Source organism: Nannobrachium achirus (genome assembly GCF_963921795.1).
Source record: "Nannobrachium achirus genome assembly, chromosome: 14".
Lineage (NCBI taxonomy): Eukaryota > Metazoa > Chordata > Actinopteri > Myctophiformes > Myctophidae > Nannobrachium > Nannobrachium achirus.
In genome coordinates, this window is record NC_137821.1 from 51,721,275 (window position 1) to 51,740,886 (window position 19,612).

The following is a 19,612-nucleotide window of genomic DNA, read 5'->3' on the forward strand; positions in this document are numbered from 1 at the left end:
TTAAGTATTGACGGTTCAAGTGGTTAAATATCTGAAAACACAAATTGACATGAATCCAAAATACACTGCTTCATCTCTCTCTCACCCCTGTTTTAGGGTACAAAGGCCAAATGCCAGGGCAGGAAGGTCATCAAATAAAACACATGTTAGTCAATTGAAATAATTTGTTTAATTTAAGGGTTAGGGATGACAACCTAATCTGGAGTGAAATAGATGATGGTATTAAGAATCTGATCCATGCTTAGCCCTGCACCAATCAAAATCACTGGATTGGGAATTTCAGAATCTCAACAAAAGACACTGGTGTCTGCTTGACAAGAAAGAGACACCGGTGTCTACTGTCTACATATTGACAAGAAAGAGACAGAGGAGAAAGTGGTACAGTCAGCTGGGGCATTAAGGCCACTGTGGCCTCAGGTCATGCCATTGGTTTGAGGGGCACAAGGCCAAACTGAGGGGCAACGACGGCCATGGCCTTCATGGCCTCCCTGAAATTCCTGCACTGCCTGGAACGCATTATTACTTTAACCATTATTTTATGTTTTAACTATTAAAAAATAGAAGATATACAAGCGCATGCTGTGACCCCCCAGAGGCTAAATTTGAGTTAGGGATGTTCGCTTTAAAAAATACATACATTCAAAATTTGCACAAAACAACTTTTAAAAAATAGCAGATCTACAAGCTCGCACCACTCGGTGTAAAATGTAAAATAAAGTCTAATAGTCAATGAACCGTTGCACCCCTGTTCCAGATCCACCAACCAGCAGCCCCAGGAGTTCCACCTCTACCAGCTCTTCCCCCCTTCTCTTCCCACCTCTCCGTCCTCCCCCGTCCCCCCTCTGTCCCCGTCGTCCCTCAGTCCTATCCCCAGCCCCTCGGCTGTGCCCCCCTCGGCGGGGGGCCGTCTGAGGGTTGCCAGCGTCCAGGCTCTGCTCGAGGCTTCCTTCCACCACGCCGGACTCAAGTTCGTGGAGGTAAGGTCAATGGAAAAAGGATTTGAAGTTTTTTTAAAGGTTCACCCCCGAAATGACTTTTATTTTTATCGATTACTCACCCCACAGAGACTTGAATTCGCAGATATTTTTTTAGCTTTTGTCGCATTCCGGAGCGAATCATTTTTATCATAGGAGAGAGACACAAAGGATACTCATTGTGTCTGCTACCACAACTACTGGGGGTCATCAAATGTATTGGCTCCGGAATGATTATTCGAATAATAGAGAAAGAAGTTATTAAAACACCTCAATGAATAAACCTACTGTAAATAATAGACTAGATTAATTAGTCTGATTTAAGCACTGATACCCGCGTTGTACTTGTTACTAGGGCTGTCACGATTAATTGTCGCTCAAATAATCACGATTAACGATTGAATTGTGTGTTTGTCGTTGACAATTACGTTTCTGTTTGGCTTGTAGGCTTTGAAGTTGCACATGGTAGATATGACACATGACCTAAATATACAAAGAAACGTTATACTAAAAAAAAAAAAAAAACTTTGATTGTAGAAATAGCCGAAAAAGAACATTGATATGGGAAATAACCGATCTACAACCTCACTGCTATTTCCACTATTTTTGAAAATGTTTGAAAATATATTAAAAATAATTGACATGAAAACAATTATTACGATTATGACAAAAAAAATCAAATAATTGTGATTAGACGATTATGTAATAATTGTGACAAGCCTACTTGTTCCCCTCCTCTCCGTCCTCTCTCCACCCGCCAGGCCCCCTCCTGTCTGCTGCTGCTCATGCCCAGGTTCGGGAGGGACTTCAAGATGTTCGATGCCATCTTGCCCTCGCTCAGCCTGGACATCACGGACCTCCTGGAGGACAGTAAGAAGATACCCCTAGCTTTCATATGGCTCTTTGTCCTCCACAATTAAACTGGAACCTTCCATAGCCTGAAACCTGTGAACAGGGGCGTCACAAAGGGGGGGAAAGTGGGACTGAGTCACTAGGGCCCAAGGTGGAGGGGCCTGGAATTATTTTATACTTTAGCTAATGAAAAATAGCAGATATACAAGCTCACAGCGAGGCACAGAGTGCCCCGCTTGTAGATCTGCTATTTTTGAAAAGTCATGAAAATGTGTGCAAATCTTTGAATATTTGTATTTTGCTTCTGAGGGGGTCCCTGGAACTAAATATTTTGAGATGGGGGTCCGTGGCCAAATACATATCATTTTGGGGGTCCTTCACATGAAAAGGTTTGAGCACCACTGACATAGAAACATAGTTTTTTCAAAAAACTTTGAAATATTCTAAGACTTGCAAAAAATTTCACGATTTCTCTAAAATAGCAGATATACAAGCTCGCAGCGCGGCACTCGGTGCTGCGCTGTGAGCTTGTATATCTACTATTTTTCATTAGTAAAGCACAAAATGTGAGTGAATCCTTTTATCCAGGGCCCAGAATTTGGTGCGACACCCCTGCCCGTGAATAACGTCAATCGTGTCGGCAGCAGCCGATTTGAACAGTAAACATCAAATGACACCCTATGTGTGTTTGTTTCCCATTCAAATCTGCTGCCAAGCCAGTCAAACCAGGTAGGCCACCCTTACGGAAACAGGTCCATTTGGTTCCATTTGTACACTCGCACAGGTACAGACATGTAAGGTTCCACTTGAAACCCCCTCAAGTGACCCAGAGAGTCCCTGCACCTCATACAATAATTTACCAGTTAATATCAAAACCTCCACCGGCTGTCAGTCCGCCAGTCGGTCCGTCACGTCACACTTTTGCCTTACTCATATCTCCGCCACCGTTGCCCCTATCCATGTCAAACTTTGCACATTGCCAAACCACAACCTCTAATTTCTCACATGGCCCTCTTCTAGTGACCTAATAATAATGATTTCGGAGATTATGTTAAATGTGGGTGAACCCATGCTGTCTCTTGCTGGTGAGCACTTACTTGTACAGATATGTTTTTGTTATTTCCCTCAGGTTGATGATGTACACACCATCGGTTTTTCTCTTATAGACGTACTGCTCCATCTGGAAGTCCATGTTGGTACCTCCCAGGTTTTACAATTCTTGTAAAACACATTTTTGGACACTGCTCCTACAAATGTTGCCCTCAAATCATGCAAAGCAGTACACAGTATGTCTAGACTCATGTCAGCAACATGGAGCTGTCCCATTTAGTGCCACCATCAGGCCCATTTTTTCAAACACATTTTTGTGACCTGACGTTTGCTCATCTCCCGATTAGGGAGTCTTACTGGTGTACAGTATGCAAAACTGCATGTATGATTGAATGTGTGTTTATCCAAAAATTGCGTGTGTGTAGAAAAAAACTATTCTCTGTCTCGCTCCATCTCTCTCCGTCTCCCATCACTCGCTGTCTCTTCATCTCTCCGTCTCCATCCCTTGTCTCTCCATCCTTCTGTGTCTCTCATCTCCATCTTGTCTCATCATCTTTCTCTATCTCTGTCTGTTTCTCTCCATCTCTCTCTGTCTCTCTCTCCAGCTCTGAGACAGTGTAGTATCTGTCAGGCAGTGGCAGAGTGGGAGTGTCTACAGTGCTATGAAGATCTAGACATCACCCCTGGTCGCCTCAAACAATACTGCCACACTTGCAACACCCAGGTATGTCTTCCTATTGTCTTTATTATTGTTTTGAGTGTCTCTTACTTTTAAGCCTATTTTATTTCTTTATCTCCCCCACCCCTTCTTCTGTCTATGTACTTTTTTTCCCGTGTGTGTAAAGTACTTTATTCATAAAATGTGGTATATAAATAAATATTTTTTTTATCTATTATTTAGTTACGTCCACTGTGTGTTCTATTGTCTCGTTTATGGCCTAACATCTCTTGCATAGGCACCTTATTTCTATGGTCTTTATCTATTCAAAATAGAATCAGTGTGCACCGGGAACCCAAACCTACACAAATCCATAATGAATTAGTCGCGTAAGCCCTATTTCAAGAATAGCAGAAATGGCCTCAAGCTCACAACGTGTGTCATCGCAACACGTTGTGAACTTTTAAATGGTACAGTAATTTGTCAGTTTGAACATTAACCCATTTAGTGAACCCCCTTTTGTAACCATACCTTTCAAGAAGGGAACCCCTTTTGGAGTTCTCTTGTTGCTATGTACAGTTTATAGCCACATACATTTTTTTGTAATTTTAGAATCGGCCTCAGTTCTAAATGCATTTTTAAAAAAATGACAAATGTTTTCACATCTTTTTAGAAAGATTTTGAAGCATTTTTGATTTTCTTTTATTATTATTACTAGAAGCTGGGCCGCCCTTCGGGCGGCCCAGCGTCTAGTCGGCGACCTGGCCAACTCGGAACAATGTAAATAGGGAACGAATGCCCCACCCTTTAATGCAAACCCCATTATACCTGTTTTCATAGGACCCGTTTTGACCATCTGTCTGCCTGTGTCCATTTATGCCCATATATGGAGATATCTGTATCTGTCTGTCTGTCTGTCGGCGTCCATTTTATGTCCATATATGGAGATCACTGCAGTTATAGTTCTGGGTCCATTTTATGCCCATATATGGAGTATCTGTCTGTGCCTCCAACTGTGTTGCAGACACAGTGCCGGTTCCCCCTTTAATGCAAACCTCATTATACCTGTTGTCATAGGACCCGTTTTGAACATCTGTTTGCCTGTGTCCATTTATGCCCATATATGGAGATATCTGTATCTGTCTGTCTGCGTCCATTTTATGCCCATATATGGAGATCTTTGACCATCTGTTTGCCTCTGTCCATTTATGTCCATATATGGAGATATCTGTATCTGTCTGTCTGCAATCCATTGTATGCCCATATATGGGGGCATTCATTTTATGCCCATATATGGAGAACGCGCGTGCCCGTGGGACGAACGGTTTTCGAGATACGCGGATTACATACATACATACACACTCACAGAGATTTTTTGTTGACTCATGTGGCGTACGTGATGTCAGAGCCTTTTATGAAGTGATGTCACAATGAGTCAGAGCTTTCGCCGATTTCCTCCGGAACAGCCTGATGTCAACAATCAACCCCGCATACGTTTCGCGCCGGTTCGAGAAAACCGCGCGTCGGGTCGGGTCGAGACCCGGCACTGCACTCCGTGCCGCGGCGGGGAACGCGCGTGCCGAATCTGAAGCCGGTGGGACGAACGGTTCTCGAGGTACGCGGATTACAGACACACAGACACACAGACAGACAGACAGACACACACGCAGAGACTTCTCGCATTTATAGATAGATTATGTATTTCGTCGTTGTCGTGTGAAGTTTCCACCCGACAACGACGAAACCTTCTTTTCTTTTTTTGGTATTATTTTAAAATAGTGATAATAGCCACGCACGCTCCTTTTGTGTGACACTTTTGTACAATGAAGTAGGGCTTCAATTTACGAAAAAAAAACATACCACTTTGAAACCTGGAGATACGAGGTTACTGCCCGACAGTGAAAATTTTACGACGTGTTTTCATTACATAATGCGTCTTCTCCGTGTCTTCTCCCTCCTCAGGTCCACAGTCATAGGAAGCGCTTGTCCCACACCCCGCAGCAGGTGGGCGTCCCCGACGGCCCCTGGCCGTGGCCCGGCCCCCTGTGTGACGCTCGCCAGCAGCTGGTCCTCTTCGCCGTGACGTGCATCGAGACCAGCCACTACGTGAGCTTCGTCAAGTACGGGCCCCGCCCCGCCGACTGGCTGTTCTTCGACAGCATGGCCGACAGGGAAGGTGAGAGACCTCAGGAGGAGTTGTCTGATTGATTGATTGATTCATTGATTGATTGATTGATTCATTAATTCATTCATTGAAATGTACAGACAGTATGTTAAAAACAGCCAAAAAAGCCAAAAGCTTGCTTCCACTCTGATTTCGGACACAGACCCACACTCAATGGTGGCGTAAGCATAAAGTGAATGGCAAATCAAGTGGCAAAGTGAGTTTAACGTTGTTTAACATCGTTTCGTGCAATCAGATAGGACTTTTCTGTTTGGATGTATGGACTGCCAAGGCCAGAAAATAGTTTCTTGCCAATCGGTAGGCATTCCCTCGTTTATGTCCAAATTTGTAATAAAGTTCATAAGGTATTGTAGCCATTGTAGACTGGCTATTTTTAGCTTATTTGTGACAGTAGAATGATGGAGTGGGACATCAATTTACAAATAAGTTACGTTCAAATATGGAGATAAGATGTTTCTGTCGACAGCAACAAAATGCAATGTGCCCCCTGAAGTGAGTGTGGAAATACAGTGGCCCACTCTATCATCAAAGTTGCCCAACCCTGTTCTATAGTGTCTCATATTGGAGCTGCCAGGTGTCTGTGTGATAAAGCTCCTTTGAATTTGTGTGTGTGTGTGTGTGTGTGTGTGTGTGTGTGTGTGTGTGTGTGCGCGCGTGCGTGCTTGTGTGTGCCTGCGTGCGTGTGTGTGCGTGCGCTCACCTCCTAGGCGGCGAGAACGGCTTCAACATCCCCCAGGTGAGGGCGTGTCCCGAGGTGGGCCGCTACCTCAGCCTATCGGAAGAGGAGCTGAGCCGGATTGACCCCGCCTCCCTGCGAGAGCCCGCCCGCCGCCTGCTGTGCGACGCCCACATGTGCTTCTATCACAGCCCTGAGCTCAGCCTGTACAAATGACATTTACGTGCACGTGCACGTACACACATACACACTCCATGCGCACACTCCATCCTCTTCCCCTTGATCACCATTTTAAAACCCATTTAGAACGGGTACACATTATTGTGTATCATTATTTTATGCTTTAACTATTGAAAAATAGCAGATACTCAGCGCGGCACCGAGTGCCGCGCTGCGAGCTTGTAGATCTGCTATTTTTGAAAAATCGTGACAATTAGAATTTTGACCCGATTCTATAAGTGTCTTTTGAATCCTTCTACGATTTTTTGAAAAACCTTTGTTTCTATGTCAGCAATCTGGCCAGCCATCGTCAAAGAAAAGGTCCTTTTCACTTAAATGGAGTTCAGTTGGTCTGTTCTTGAGAGACTACTATGTCAGTGGTTCTCAAACCTTTTCATGTGAAGGACCCCCAACATTATTTTTATTTGGCCACGGACCCCCATTCTACATATTTAGTTCCAGGGACCCCCCAGAAGCAAAATTTGAGTTACAAACGTTCGCTTTGAAAATACATATATTCAAAGATTTGCACACATTTTCACGACTCGAGTGCCGCGCTGCGAGCTTGTAGATCTGCTATTTTTCACTGGTTAAAGCATTCAATAATTCTAGGCCTAAATTTTATGTTTGGTCTGTTTTACACATAATACATGTACATATGACTGTGTTTGTATGTGACGAGGCCTATGGAACAGAGATATTTATATACACGCACGCCGCGCACACACACTAATGTGCATAATGAACGAAGAGATATAGGGTGCGTTCGGAAATGCGCACTCAACGCACTGGTGTGCCATGTTGTCGTTCATTAATTCGGTGCACTTGGTGCGTTGTCGTTCGGAAATCCAGTGCGCTGCGCACCAGGTGTGCTGAGTGCACGCACTGAACGACCCTACTCAGAAGATGGGGTTTGGCGGTGTGGTGCGGCAGTGCGGTGTTTTGATTGGTTCATGGCGGTGTCTCACGCTTCTCAGCTGTGAACAATAGGAAATTATAACAAAATAGGAAATGATAACAAAATGCACCATTTGCTGCTTTATTGTTAAACACACGCATCAACGTGTAAACTAACAGCAGGTAGGCCAATATTTTGAATTAGATATCAATAGCAACGTTACGTTAGCAACTGCTGCTTTTCAGAACGTTTTCCGACTGAGAAAGCGCACAGCTGCCTCTTAACTGGTCATTCGTAAATAAGCCACACTGAATGCACTCTACAATGTCACCGCCCACTGCACTCACTACACTGACCACACACCCGGTGCACATTTCCGAACGCACCCATAATGTAGACACATACTGTCCTGCATTGTCCTAACATAGAACCATTGGTTAAAGAGTATCTCACCAAACATTACTTACTTTGTTTTTGTCGAATTTCAAAGCCAATAATTTGATGACCAAATGCAGGTCAACTGAGTGCGGGTGACTCCGCCTATCATCAAATTATTGGCTTAGCTAGGAATGCGACGAAAACAACCAAGAAAAACCCGAATTCAAGGCTTCGTGGGGTGTATAATTGATAGAAAACAATTAATTTGGGGTGAACTACTCCTCTAAATCTCAAACAAAATTCCAAAATAGGAAAGCAATATCACTGCACTGACCTCACCCACTGTAAATAATACACGCGCACACTCCTTTTACCCTAGTCTTACAAATGCTGCATTCCATTACAGGTACAGTAACAAGCAAGTATTCTTAGTAAAACAGACTTGAGTTGCAACTGTACTCGGACTGTACTTTTTCATCTAACACCAAATCTCTTAAACGTGGGGTTAAGCCTGTTTCTGTCCCCAGCCTAGAATGTATTCACAGACTAGCAGTTACTGGTGCAGTAGTTAGTCATTTAACAAGCAATATGAATTGATTGGTGAGTTGGTTTGTGTAGTGAAATATGCACATGCCCACATGTGCTTACTTGAATGACTGTGCCTATAAGTATATCAATAAGCAGTGCACGGACATGCACAATTTACAGAACCCAGTATGACTGCAACCACTCCACACAATCGTGCCTTATAAAATATGGTCACTTTTCTTTTACACTGTTATTTGCACTTTCATTTTTACATGCAGTTTTGTGTCGAACAAATTAACTAATGAAAGTATTGTAAAGATTTCTATGCATTATTAGCCCATGGTGTTAATATTCTATTCTTATTTTTACTTTGTATGCTTTTGATAGAACTTGCAAGGATGGAAACAAGATGTTGTAATAAAATGATACCACTAGAGGGCGTCCGTGGCTCCATTTCCGTGTCTTGTCTGTCAGCGTGAATCTATTCTGCATCTAGCTTGAGGCAAGACTCAAATTCAGAGTGAACATTAAAGTCTTTGCTCTGCTTCTGGGGGTCCCTGGAACAATTTTGAGATTTGTGTCTGCGGCCTACATATCATTTTGGGGGGTCCGGGTGTCATTTCCAATAACGCGTCCTGCGTATGACAATGTTTGACAACCGCTGATTCTACAAATGTCTTCTAAATGCTAACAGTTTTCTGAGAAAAAAATTATGTTGCCACATCAATCAATTCAAATGAGCTTTATTGACATGAGAAAACTTTTACATTGTCAAAGCAATCAAGTGTCAAAATATAATAAAAACTGTTGGAAAATTGGTAACATTTTTGGAAGGCTTGGATACAGCATGGTCTAAACTCTAAAAAGAGCTATTAGTGGTTATCAAATTGATTGATTGAAGACTTTATTAGAAGTTTGCATATAAAAAGGTAGTTTCATGACGGTACAGTTCACTGGAACAAGGTCAACTAAAAGGAGATCCTATGAAAGCACTTTGCTTATTTACACAGGAAAGCACTGAAGTATCTCATAACATTGAATGACAGACGGATAGAACACAGTACTATGCAGTAGATATATAGTAAAAAAAAAAAAAAAAAAGTAAATAAAAACATTAACTGCAAAAATGTATACAGTAGGTTTCTAAAAATGGTTTCTAAAATGTGTCATGCCATGCCATGCCAAATAGCCCACATATCATGTCAAGGACCCCCAAAATGATAAGTAGGCTATTTGGCTGCAAACCCCCATCTCAAAATATTTAGTTCCAGGGACCCCCAGTCCCAGAAGCAAGATTTGATATTAAAACCTTCACTGAATTTGGGTACTGCCGCAAGCTAGATGCAGAATAGATACATGCGTCATGTCCAGTGGTGTCGGTTCAGAAAAGGCTAAGGTATGGCAACATGATTGGCGCGCGCGTGCAAGACACCTTAACAAAAATCACACTCGTGTGAACTGAGCGGTGGTGTGTGTGTGTGTGTGTGTGTGTGTGTGTGTGTGTGTGTGTGTGTGTGTGCCCCCTGTGTGTGTGTGTGTGTGTGTGTGTGTGTGTGTGTGTGTGTGTGTGTGTGTGTGTGTGCCCCCTGTGTGTGTGAGTGTGCCTGGCCTATGCCTGGCCTATCCTGAACAACAGCGCCCTCGTGTGGTCAGAAAAGGTTACTGCAGGCTACATACCCGGAGACAGACAGACAGACAGACAGACAGACAGACCCACACACACGGCCACGTATAGGAGCGTTGTGACCACCGCTCAACAAGCATGCTGAATTTATTTTAAGAAATACATTTTATTATTTTCCACTGTAGCCGAGGTATGGCAGCTGCCTTCTCCCCCCCCCCTCCCCCCCCCTCCCAGTAAGCTGTGGAGTTCCCCAAGGTAGCATACTGGGACCTCTGTTGTTCCTAATATACGTGAACGACATGGCATCTGCTTGCGACTGCAACCTGTTCCTGTTCGCGGATGACTCGGCTCTCCTAGTCTCGGGCAAGGACCACTTGCAGGTTGAAAAGACACTTAACTCTGAACTGAGTAAGATCTGCACATGGCTTAACGACAACAAATTATCAATTCACCTGGGCAAAACCGAGTCCATCCTCTTTGGATCAAATCATAACCTCAAAAAGGTAGAGAACTTCACAATCAAAGTGGGTGACAAGGTCATAACACGAAAAAACGAAATCTCCTACTTAGGATGTATCCTTGAAGCTAATCTTTCCAGCGAAAAGATGACTTCAAAAGTAATACAAAAAATCAACCAACGAACTCGTTTCCTACAGAGGATCGCCCCAATGGTCAACTTCAACACACTGAAGACCATAGCTGGTGCAATAATCCAGCCCCTCTTTGACTATGGAGTCCACGTATGGTATCGTGACGCCCCACAAGCCCTAAAAACTAAACTCCAAACAGCCCAAAATAAACTAATTAGGGTCCTGCTTAACCTTCCCAATCAGACTCACCTCACCGCTACTCACCAGTTAAGAGTGGGGTGGCTCAGAGTAGATGACAGAGTACAGCAACTTGCAATGGGCCTGGTGTACAAGATACACTACACCACTATGATACCCAAGTACCTGTCAAAATACTTTATAAACGTTAAGGATGTCCATAATTACAACACCAGAGGCAGTGCCACAGATCACGTTCAACCCAGAGTCAACGCAAAGAAAGGGTCGAACTCGTTCTTCTGCTACACCACAAAAATGTGGAATGCCTTACCGAAGGCCATAAAGGAGTGTGGATCACTAGCATCCTTTAAAATTGCCCTAAAAAACCACTTACAGGCAGCAGCCGTTCACAACTGGTAAAAACCTAGCCCAACCCTACCCTCCCTGCCCCTTCCTTGTATATACTGTACATACTGATTGTTTAGACTTACTGTTACCTGCCCCTTCCTTGTATATATTGTATATACTGTACTTACTGATTGTATAGACCTACTGTTTTCTTTTTTTCTTTACATATCTACTGCATAGTACTGTGTTCTATTTGTCTGTCATTCAATGTTATATGAGATACTTTAATGGTTTCCTGTTGAAATAAGCTTAGTCTTTTCATGGATCTCCTTTTAGTAGACCTTGTACCAGTGAACTGTACCGTCATGAATCTGTACATTTTCCTATGCAAACTTCTAATAAAGCCTTCAATCAATCAATCAAACCATAGCTTGCCATACCCAATTGACGCCTCTGGTCATGTCTGTCATCATTAACGTAACTGCGTCATCATTGTGGGCCTGAAAACCAGCACAGGACGTCGAGTCTGAAATCTTCTCGGAATATTTATGTCCTTCTGTTTGTAATTAACATTTTAAAAAGGCATATTTCGTTCCTTTGCCATTTAAGAATAAACGGAGCTCGGTGGCCTTTTGAACGTGTATGTAAGGTAAGCAGAGCGCTGCGTTGCAGCACATTGTGGTTGTTTTGTTTGCCTGTTTCCCGTGTGCTAAGCTATGCATCCAGATTCCAGAACCTTCTTTGGCTTCTTATCAATATAAATGAGAATCATTTACATAATACACTTACTACTCTTTTGGTATAAAGTTGACATTGTTTAATTATACAAAATGGCATTTGAACATGAGAAACATGTTCTGTTTGTGTGTGTGTGAATGATATTCATTCAGACATTGTTCCCTATGGTCGCTGGCTGCTGTCGCACGATAATGCTTGTAAAGGAAGACATGATATTTATGAAAAAGGATCAATTCCACTCGTTAATAACATATATGTTATCAGCGACCGTCATGTTTCAGGGCTACTTTGGACCCAATAGCTGTCGCTATAGCAACGCCATTCCATGATGGATAGATGGGCCTTTATCGATCCTACACGGATGGATGGATAGATGGATCTACATAGTAGATCAAAGTATTAGTACTGTAGATAAATAATATAAATGTATTTTAACTTAACCTGATGCACAGCAAAGTTAAATGTTAAATCATCTCTTGAGTGTGTGAAATGATCACTATACGGATTAAGTTGGACTGGGAATAAATCATAAATTACAATATGGGAGATTACTTTATCCATATTGTGAGTATGACTATTGGTGCTTTGACAAACATGTACTCAATGTTTACATAAAAGGCAAGGGATTCTCAGAGGCAGATTCAGTTCCGACGGTGCGTGACATCCAACGACTCCCAACAATCTCCATCTCCAAGACACAGACAGCTCTTTGGCATAGATTATACCAGCTCAGCAAGACTTGTTCTCCAAGACTTTGACCAGTTCTTACCAGGATAGAGATATCAGCATCCTCTACCAACTAGGGTATCTGACCGTACAACCATAGAGGTATAAGCTTACAACCCAGATACGTGTTGCTGCTAGACTATAGAGCCCTTTCCACTTATCCTAAGTTAAAATAAAATAAATCCATTTGCCAACTTTGCATGGTATCAAATACGACACACGTGCATATCTCCTTGTATGGGCCGTTCTGTCCGTGACGTTATTATCTCCATACATGGAGTTCCGTTCTCATAGTCATACATGCATACATACAAGACTTGATTTCATAGAGATTCTTTAGTTTTTGTAGCATTCCTGAACCAATTTCTCAACCACTGTGCCTGGGGACCTTTGGTGTGCCCCTGAGAAGGGTCAAGTGTGCCCCTTGGAACCGCTTGAAAGACAGTATTTTATTTATCATTTTAAAAATGATTTAAACTAGTGAAAACAGCCGATCTACAAGGCAAGCACACAACGCCTCGCGGTGCGAGGCGTTGTGTGCTTGTAGATGCAGAAAAAAGGTTGAGAAACACTGGTGTAGATGACAAGCCAAGCTTTTGGTCTTTTTCACCTGCTCCAGCCAAACATCTTATTAGTCTAGCTATAAGCTATCCCAATATCCCGGCCCTGCAGTGAATGGATTTGTTTGGTAACTAATCAAGCCATTCTTCATGTGCAGAAGAAGCTTCTGTGTGTGTGTGTGGGTCAGAGTCCAGCCAGTGGCCATGACATCTCCAGGGGGACAAGGTGGAGGAACGGTGTCCACCAGAGGAGGGGGAGGGGCCAGGAGGATGAAGTGGGCCTTGGAGCTGAGCCTGGGCAACAGCAGGTAAACACAGGACTGTGTGACCTTCATGATCGTCTCAGGTTGACGCTTAAACGGGGAATGACACGCAAAAAATAGGGTAAATCAGGCTACAGTAAATGCAACAAATGTAATATCATATTAGCTAATCTGATTAGCAAATATGATATTACATTTGTTGCATTTACTGTACTGAAAGGGTCAGGTTATCCGTTGTTGTGGGGGGAGGAGGCAGAGTTGTGCGTGCATCCTTTTGTTTTGCACTGTAAACTCCGAATGTCTGTCTGTCTGATATACCCGCTTGACATCACTGATACTAAACAGTGCCACAAATTGAGAAAAATCACTGATACCGTTGCTTGTACTGTGCATGCGCCATGGCAACAACTGCATGCTGAAACAGTGCCCAAATTTGGAGATGCCTGACATCACTGATACCTCCTGGTTTTCCACAATACTTCCTAGACACTCCTACATTCAATACCTCATACACTGTACACACTACACACCCCATAACCCAAACTCTTCTGCGCATAATTCGGAGCACATATGTTCGAACGGGCAAGGGCTATTATCATTATAGTCTGAATCTAAGCCACAGTGAGCTGACTTCAGTGAAAATGCAAATTCTGATAACAAAATTTTACATTTTCCATGTGTCACACCTATAATCAAAATGGGCGATGCCAGGTTGACAGCCTTTCCGAGTGCACCCATCCTAAAATGTGCTCGCTGTCCTTTAGGAGTCGAGGTGACCGGCAGGGCGGTCAGGGAGATGTGGTGTACCCCATCGGCTACTCGGAGAAACCTGTCCCTGACACCAGCATCCAGGAGACGGACAAGAACCTGGTGGAGAAGGTGAGACTCGTTCTTCTGTTGAGTTGCTGTCGGGTCCATATACTAACTTTTTGCGTTTTTTTTTTTGTAAATGAACGCCCTACGTGATTCGATTGTAGATCTTGTAGATTTGCTATTTGTTTCCAGTATCCATAACATCCCGTCACATACATCAACATAATCAAACTGTAACATGGTCACGACCAGTAAGACTCCCTAATCGGGAGATAAGCGACCGTTGGTCGCTTATCTCCACAAATAGGCCAAAAGTTTGTTTTACCAATTATCAAGACATACAGGCAGTTGACAGTTTGCCATGGTTACTCATTGAAGTTGAATCTCCATATATGGAGATAACCTACGCATCACACTAAGTCTGACCTCACCAGCCCATATTTGGGCATGAGCAACTTATGTCTCCATATATGGAGATATGATGACATCACACAGTCCTCAGCCGATGATGTGGCGTGATGTCATACAATACACAAACGAGCCCTACAGTATAAAGGGGCAATTCTTGCCAGGAAAGAAGCATTTCTTCGACTCAGACCTTATCGCCAGGGTTGGCTTATAGCAGCTGTCGGTAGGACCATATATGGATTCTGTTAGTGTGGATCTCCTAACAGGGCATCATCTGGGATACCATCCCTTTTATGCCCATATATGGAGATCCCTAACAGAATCCCTTTCATGCCCATATATGGAGATCCCTAACAGAATCCCTTTTATGCCAAAATATGGAGATCCCTAACAGCATCCCTTTTATGCCCATATATGGAGATCACTAACAGCTAACAGAATCCCTTTTATGCCCATATATGGAGATCCCTAACAGAATCCCTTTTATGCCCATATATGGAGATCCCTAACAGAATCCCTTTTATGCCCATATATGGAGATCCCTAACAGAATCCCTTTTATGCCCATATATGGAGATCCCTAACAGAATCCCTTGTATGCCCATATATGGAGATCCCTAACAGAATCCCTTTTATGCCCATATATGGAGATCCCTAACAGAATCCCTTTTATGCCCATATATTATGGAGAAATCCCTGCTCTGAGTATCTGACATCAGTGTGATGTCACCTGTTTATGCCCATATATGGAGATCCCTGCTCTGCGTATCTGGTTGCTATGGTAAACAGTTGGTTGCTAGGGTAAAAAAACATGGTTGCTATGGTAAACAGTTGGTTGCTAGGGTAAACAGTTGGTTGCTAGGGTAAAACCATGGTTGCTAAGGTGGTTGCTAACGTACACTAACAAACCAGCAACAACAGACTGTTGCCACAGCAACGTACACAAAGGTTTGTGTACACATGTGGTGTGATGTCATACTGATGCGGAGATATGAGCAGGGCAAAGGTGTGACGTGTGACGTGTGACGGACGGACGGCCGGTGGAGGTTTTCATAGTAAACTGCTCCCTGACGGTCGCAATTAATACATAATCGTCTATTCGCGATAGTTTTTCATATTCGCAATACTTTTTGATATTCGCGATTATCGTCAATTATACAATTTAATTAAAAAGTAGTGGGTTTTGACAATAAAACCATTCTTAAAGCTCGTCCTATTTTCACAACGCGTTGTTGTGGGCTTGTAGATCGGCTATTTTCACAATGCATCGCGACGCGCTGTGAGCTTGTAGATCGGCTATTTTCAAATAGCCACTGTATATTAGGGCTAAAATTTGCAGGTAAATGTACTTAATAGTTACTTTACACCACTGAACTGATGTTCAAAAAGCATTGCTCTTCTTCATCAAGGTGTACAGTATGAGTAAAGCTCATAGCCTACTATCATAGTAGCATAAAATGAAGGAGAAAAAATTAGACGATATATTCGTCAATCGCTTTTATTTTGTATGACGATTAATCGTCTCCAGAAAGTCCTAATCGCGACAGCCCTAGTTTAAGCTGGTACATATAAGGAAATAGGCTGAAGCTAAAAGCTTATATAAATTATGCCTATCCTACCTGCATGTCATGTATTTTGGCAAAAGCAGTAGCAATGAACGTGGATCAACGGAAAACAAGCCAAGCAAACCAAAAGGTTCCAGATTTAAAAGCGTATATGACAAAACAATCCCAGAACATATCGTCGCTGTCGGGTGGAAACCTCGTATCTCCAAGTTTCAAATGTGTACGTTCTTTCGCAAAGTAAAGCCCCGCTTCATCATTCAAGGCCGTCTCACAAAAGTAGTGAAAACAGCAGATCTACAAACACACAACGCCTCGCGGTGCGAGGCGTTGTGTGCTTGTAGATCGGCTGTTTTCACTAGTTTAAATCATTTTTAAAATGATAAATGATATTCATATTAGTGAATTTGAATCCTGAAAAGTGAAGGCCATACATTTGACTCATCTCTCCTCCTCCTCCTCCTCCTCCTCCTGTAGAGATGCTGGGACGTGGCGCTGGGTCCTCTGAAGCAGATCCCCATGAACCTGTTCATCATGTACATGTCGGGCAACACCATCTCCATCTTCCCCATCATGATGGTGTGCATGATGGCCTGGAGGCCCATCCAGGCACTCATGTCCATGTCTGCAAGTGAGTACCCCAGAGACTGTGTACCTGTGAGGGCCAAATGTCTACACAAGTACATTTATGTAGTTTGATAATTTATAAGTCACCAGTCACCACTGCATAGTTCTGAGCGTGTGGAAATCTCTCATCAGTTTTTATTGTAGCTGAAATGAATGAAACATTTGAAACTTTTTAATTCGACTTTTGCTATGGTAGAATCGTGAGAAACTGACAAACTGTTTATTTTTCATGTTTATTTGAAGATGGAACCTTCAAAGGGGGGCAGTTAGCTGACTAGAACTGTACATGTGATTTATCAGATACATCAGGGCTGCTCTCAGCTTTAAAACCTTGTATACATCAAATTAAATGAAGACCCCTGAAACCTGTTCAGCAACCCATTAGTTGATAATTATTTGGAAAGGAAATTTGTACAGAATTAGGGCAGTTGCGATTAATACATAATCGTCTATTCGTGATTCGTTTCAACACAGAGGACTGCTTAGCTTAGCGCTGCTACTCTGCTGTGGAGGGGATGATGATGATGATGTAGATCGGCTATTTTCGCATCGCAACGCGTCGCGTTGTGAGCTTGATGGGCTATTTTCAAATAACCACGGTATAAAATAGGACTAAAGTTTGCAAGTAAATGTACTTAATAGTTACTTTACACCACTGAACTGATGTTCAAAAAGCAATTCAATTGCTCTTCTAAGGTGTACAGTATGAGTATTATCAAAGCTCATCATAGTGGCGTGAAATGGAAAAAAATTATTATTTTGTATGACAATTAATCGTCTCCAGAAATTCCTAATCGCAACAGCCCTATACAGAATATGCATAATTTGTGTATGTGCAGTGGTGATGTTTCTATCAGATCTTCAGTCTGCGGTTCCTTGGCTTAAGTGCTGATGGTTTTGCACTCTTTTTGTGTCCCCACAGCGTTCAAGCTGCTGGAGAGCTCCAGTCAGCAGTGGCTTCAGGGTCTGGTCTACCTGGTTGGCAACCTCCTGGGCTCGGCATTGGCTATCTACAAGTGTCAGTCAATGGGACTGCTTCCGACGCATTCGTCTGATTGGCTGGCTTTCATAGAACCGCCTCAGGTAGGCATAGAGATTACACATTATGTACTGTATATCCCAGCAGCAGTTATTACAAGTAATACCGGTAAGTTGTAGTTCAGGAGGGAACTTTAAAGTTCCCGATTCGATCCAGGATCCTCCTGTCAAAGTGTCCTTGAGCAAGACACAGAACCGACTAACTGCTCAAACCTCTTTGCCGAAACTAGCCGATCTACAAGCTCACAACGCGCGTTGTGAGCTTGTAGATCTGCTATTTTTGGCTAAAGTTCTAAAGAATATGGATGCTAGGGTTCAAGTGGTTAATATAAAAAAGGCCCCACAAACAGAGAAATGTTTTCCTGTATGATCCATTCGAAGTTGATGGACTAGAAACAATATTGGAATCATAACTGTTAAATCAGTGGGATACATTTTCAATTACATTTTTCTTTTTTTCCCCAACAGAGAATCGAGATAATGGGCGGAGGGATGGTTTTGTGAAGAGGATGTTGTCTTTGAAGAGGATGGAGTGCACGCACACACACACACACACACACACACACACACACACACACACACACACACACACACACACACATCATACCTCTGTTTGCCTTTGCGTTTGCAGACATGGACTAATATTAACTTCCCATTAACTGTATAGTTTTCTGCAAAAGTTTTTTTTTTTTTTTTTTCTTATTCAAAGTTATTAAAATAATATATCAACAACTGATGTGATCTAGATGCTGTCCTGGCTTGAAATGTATTACAAGGTCTAGGTGTAACGGGTCTAATAGGGATTGGAAGACTCTGCCACAGCCTGTACTCGCTCCATCTGTCAGCTTTATCTCGTTCTCTGTGTTGGACGGAGATTTCAGTGGCGGAAGGTTATAATATTGTGAACTACTGTTGGGGCCTCCTCGTCCTTTTGTCATTTAAAGGACTGTTGGAAACGTTTCAAAGTTCCAAAATGCCATCCGTTAAGCAAAAATGAGAGAATTTATTAGCCGAAATATACCAGTCTGAGAGAGTGTTTTGTGGTAACACGAGGTCTTAAGTTTAAACTACTGCTCTTTTAAAAAGGACCTTTATTGTTACTTTAAACCACTTAAGCCCTTGTTTTAAGACAAATAGCTGATCTAGAAGCTCATAACACATAGCATTGAGCCAGTTAGATCTGCCTTTTTTCTTCTGCTTTTAGGGACACCAGGATTAAAGTGGTTAAAGGATAAACCCGGCTTAAAAATTTTCCAAGTTTTGAAATAAAATGTTTAGAAAATCGAAATAAGACAATTTTAAACTTGCTAAAGTTACACTAACAATTGAGCCTCTTAGAAACGTTACCTTAAAATTGTTTATTTATGATGATGACTTGCTCTGTAAAATTGCTCTATTAAATAAATCCGTATTGGTTTAAGTACAATGTTCCGTGCCAGTTTTCTTCATAACACACTTTGTAAAAAGCTTTATATAAAAGTATGGTAATTGGGGAGGGTAGGCAAGTTTTACGGTAAGTGCTATGGGCTAAGGTGGAGTCTGAAGAGGTGAGTCTTCAGACCACGGCGGAAGCTAGGGAGTGAGTGTTTATAGACAGATATCTTGTGTTACGGTATATTTATAAGGAAGTAAATACGAGGTTTCTCAAGAAAATGCCCCCAAAAAAGAAAAATAGAAGTATAAATCATAATATTATTCATAGTTAAATAATGAACTACAAT

The 19,612-nt window shown here is 42.4% G+C and overlaps 2 protein-coding genes across 4 annotated transcripts in view; both read left to right on the forward strand.

Annotated features, from left to right (window-relative positions):
* Positions 1-8,835, forward strand: part of cyld3 (cylindromatosis (turban tumor syndrome) 3) — a 35,470-nt gene extending 26,635 nt beyond the window's left edge. For both annotated transcript variants that reach the window (XM_080741887.1, XM_080741888.1), the window contains 5 exons: positions 755-977; positions 1,736-1,844; positions 3,482-3,600; positions 5,497-5,710; positions 6,427-8,835. In XM_080741887.1, coding sequence (XP_080598013.1) covers positions 755-977; positions 1,736-1,844; positions 3,482-3,600; positions 5,497-5,710; positions 6,427-6,611 — 850 coding nt within the window. In that variant the 3' untranslated portion in view covers positions 6,612-8,835. The remainder of the gene's footprint in view (positions 1-754; positions 978-1,735; positions 1,845-3,481; positions 3,601-5,496; positions 5,711-6,426) is intronic.
* A 2,827-nt stretch (positions 8,836-11,662) lies between these two features.
* Positions 11,663-19,295, forward strand: emc4 (ER membrane protein complex subunit 4). Of its 2 annotated transcripts, none has more exons than XM_080741926.1 (6): positions 11,663-11,806; positions 13,340-13,489; positions 14,209-14,323; positions 16,704-16,857; positions 17,776-17,936; positions 18,360-19,295. In XM_080741926.1, the coding sequence occupies exons 2-6, from the start codon at positions 13,386-13,388 to the stop codon at positions 18,393-18,395; spliced, it is 570 nt and encodes a 189-aa protein (XP_080598052.1). In that variant the 5' UTR covers positions 11,663-11,806; positions 13,340-13,385; the 3' UTR covers positions 18,396-19,295. The 2 variants fall into 2 exon arrangements, with proteins under 2 accessions (XP_080598052.1, XP_080598053.1); XM_080741927.1 differs by having other exon boundaries at positions 13,343-13,489.
* The last annotated feature ends 317 nt before the right edge of the window (positions 19,296-19,612 follow it).

Coding starts and splice junctions, on each gene's coding strand:
- emc4 (XM_080741926.1), top strand. CDS start 13,386: ATGACATCTCCAGGGGGACAAGGTGGAGGAACGGTGTCCACCAGAGGA. Junction 13,490..14,208: donor CTGAGCCTGGGCAACAGCAG/GTAAACACAGGA, acceptor GCTGTCCTTTAG/GAGTCGAGGTGACCGGCAGG. Junction 16,858..17,775: donor ACTCATGTCCATGTCTGCAA/GTGAGTACCCCA, acceptor GTGTCCCCACAG/CGTTCAAGCTGCTGGAGAGC.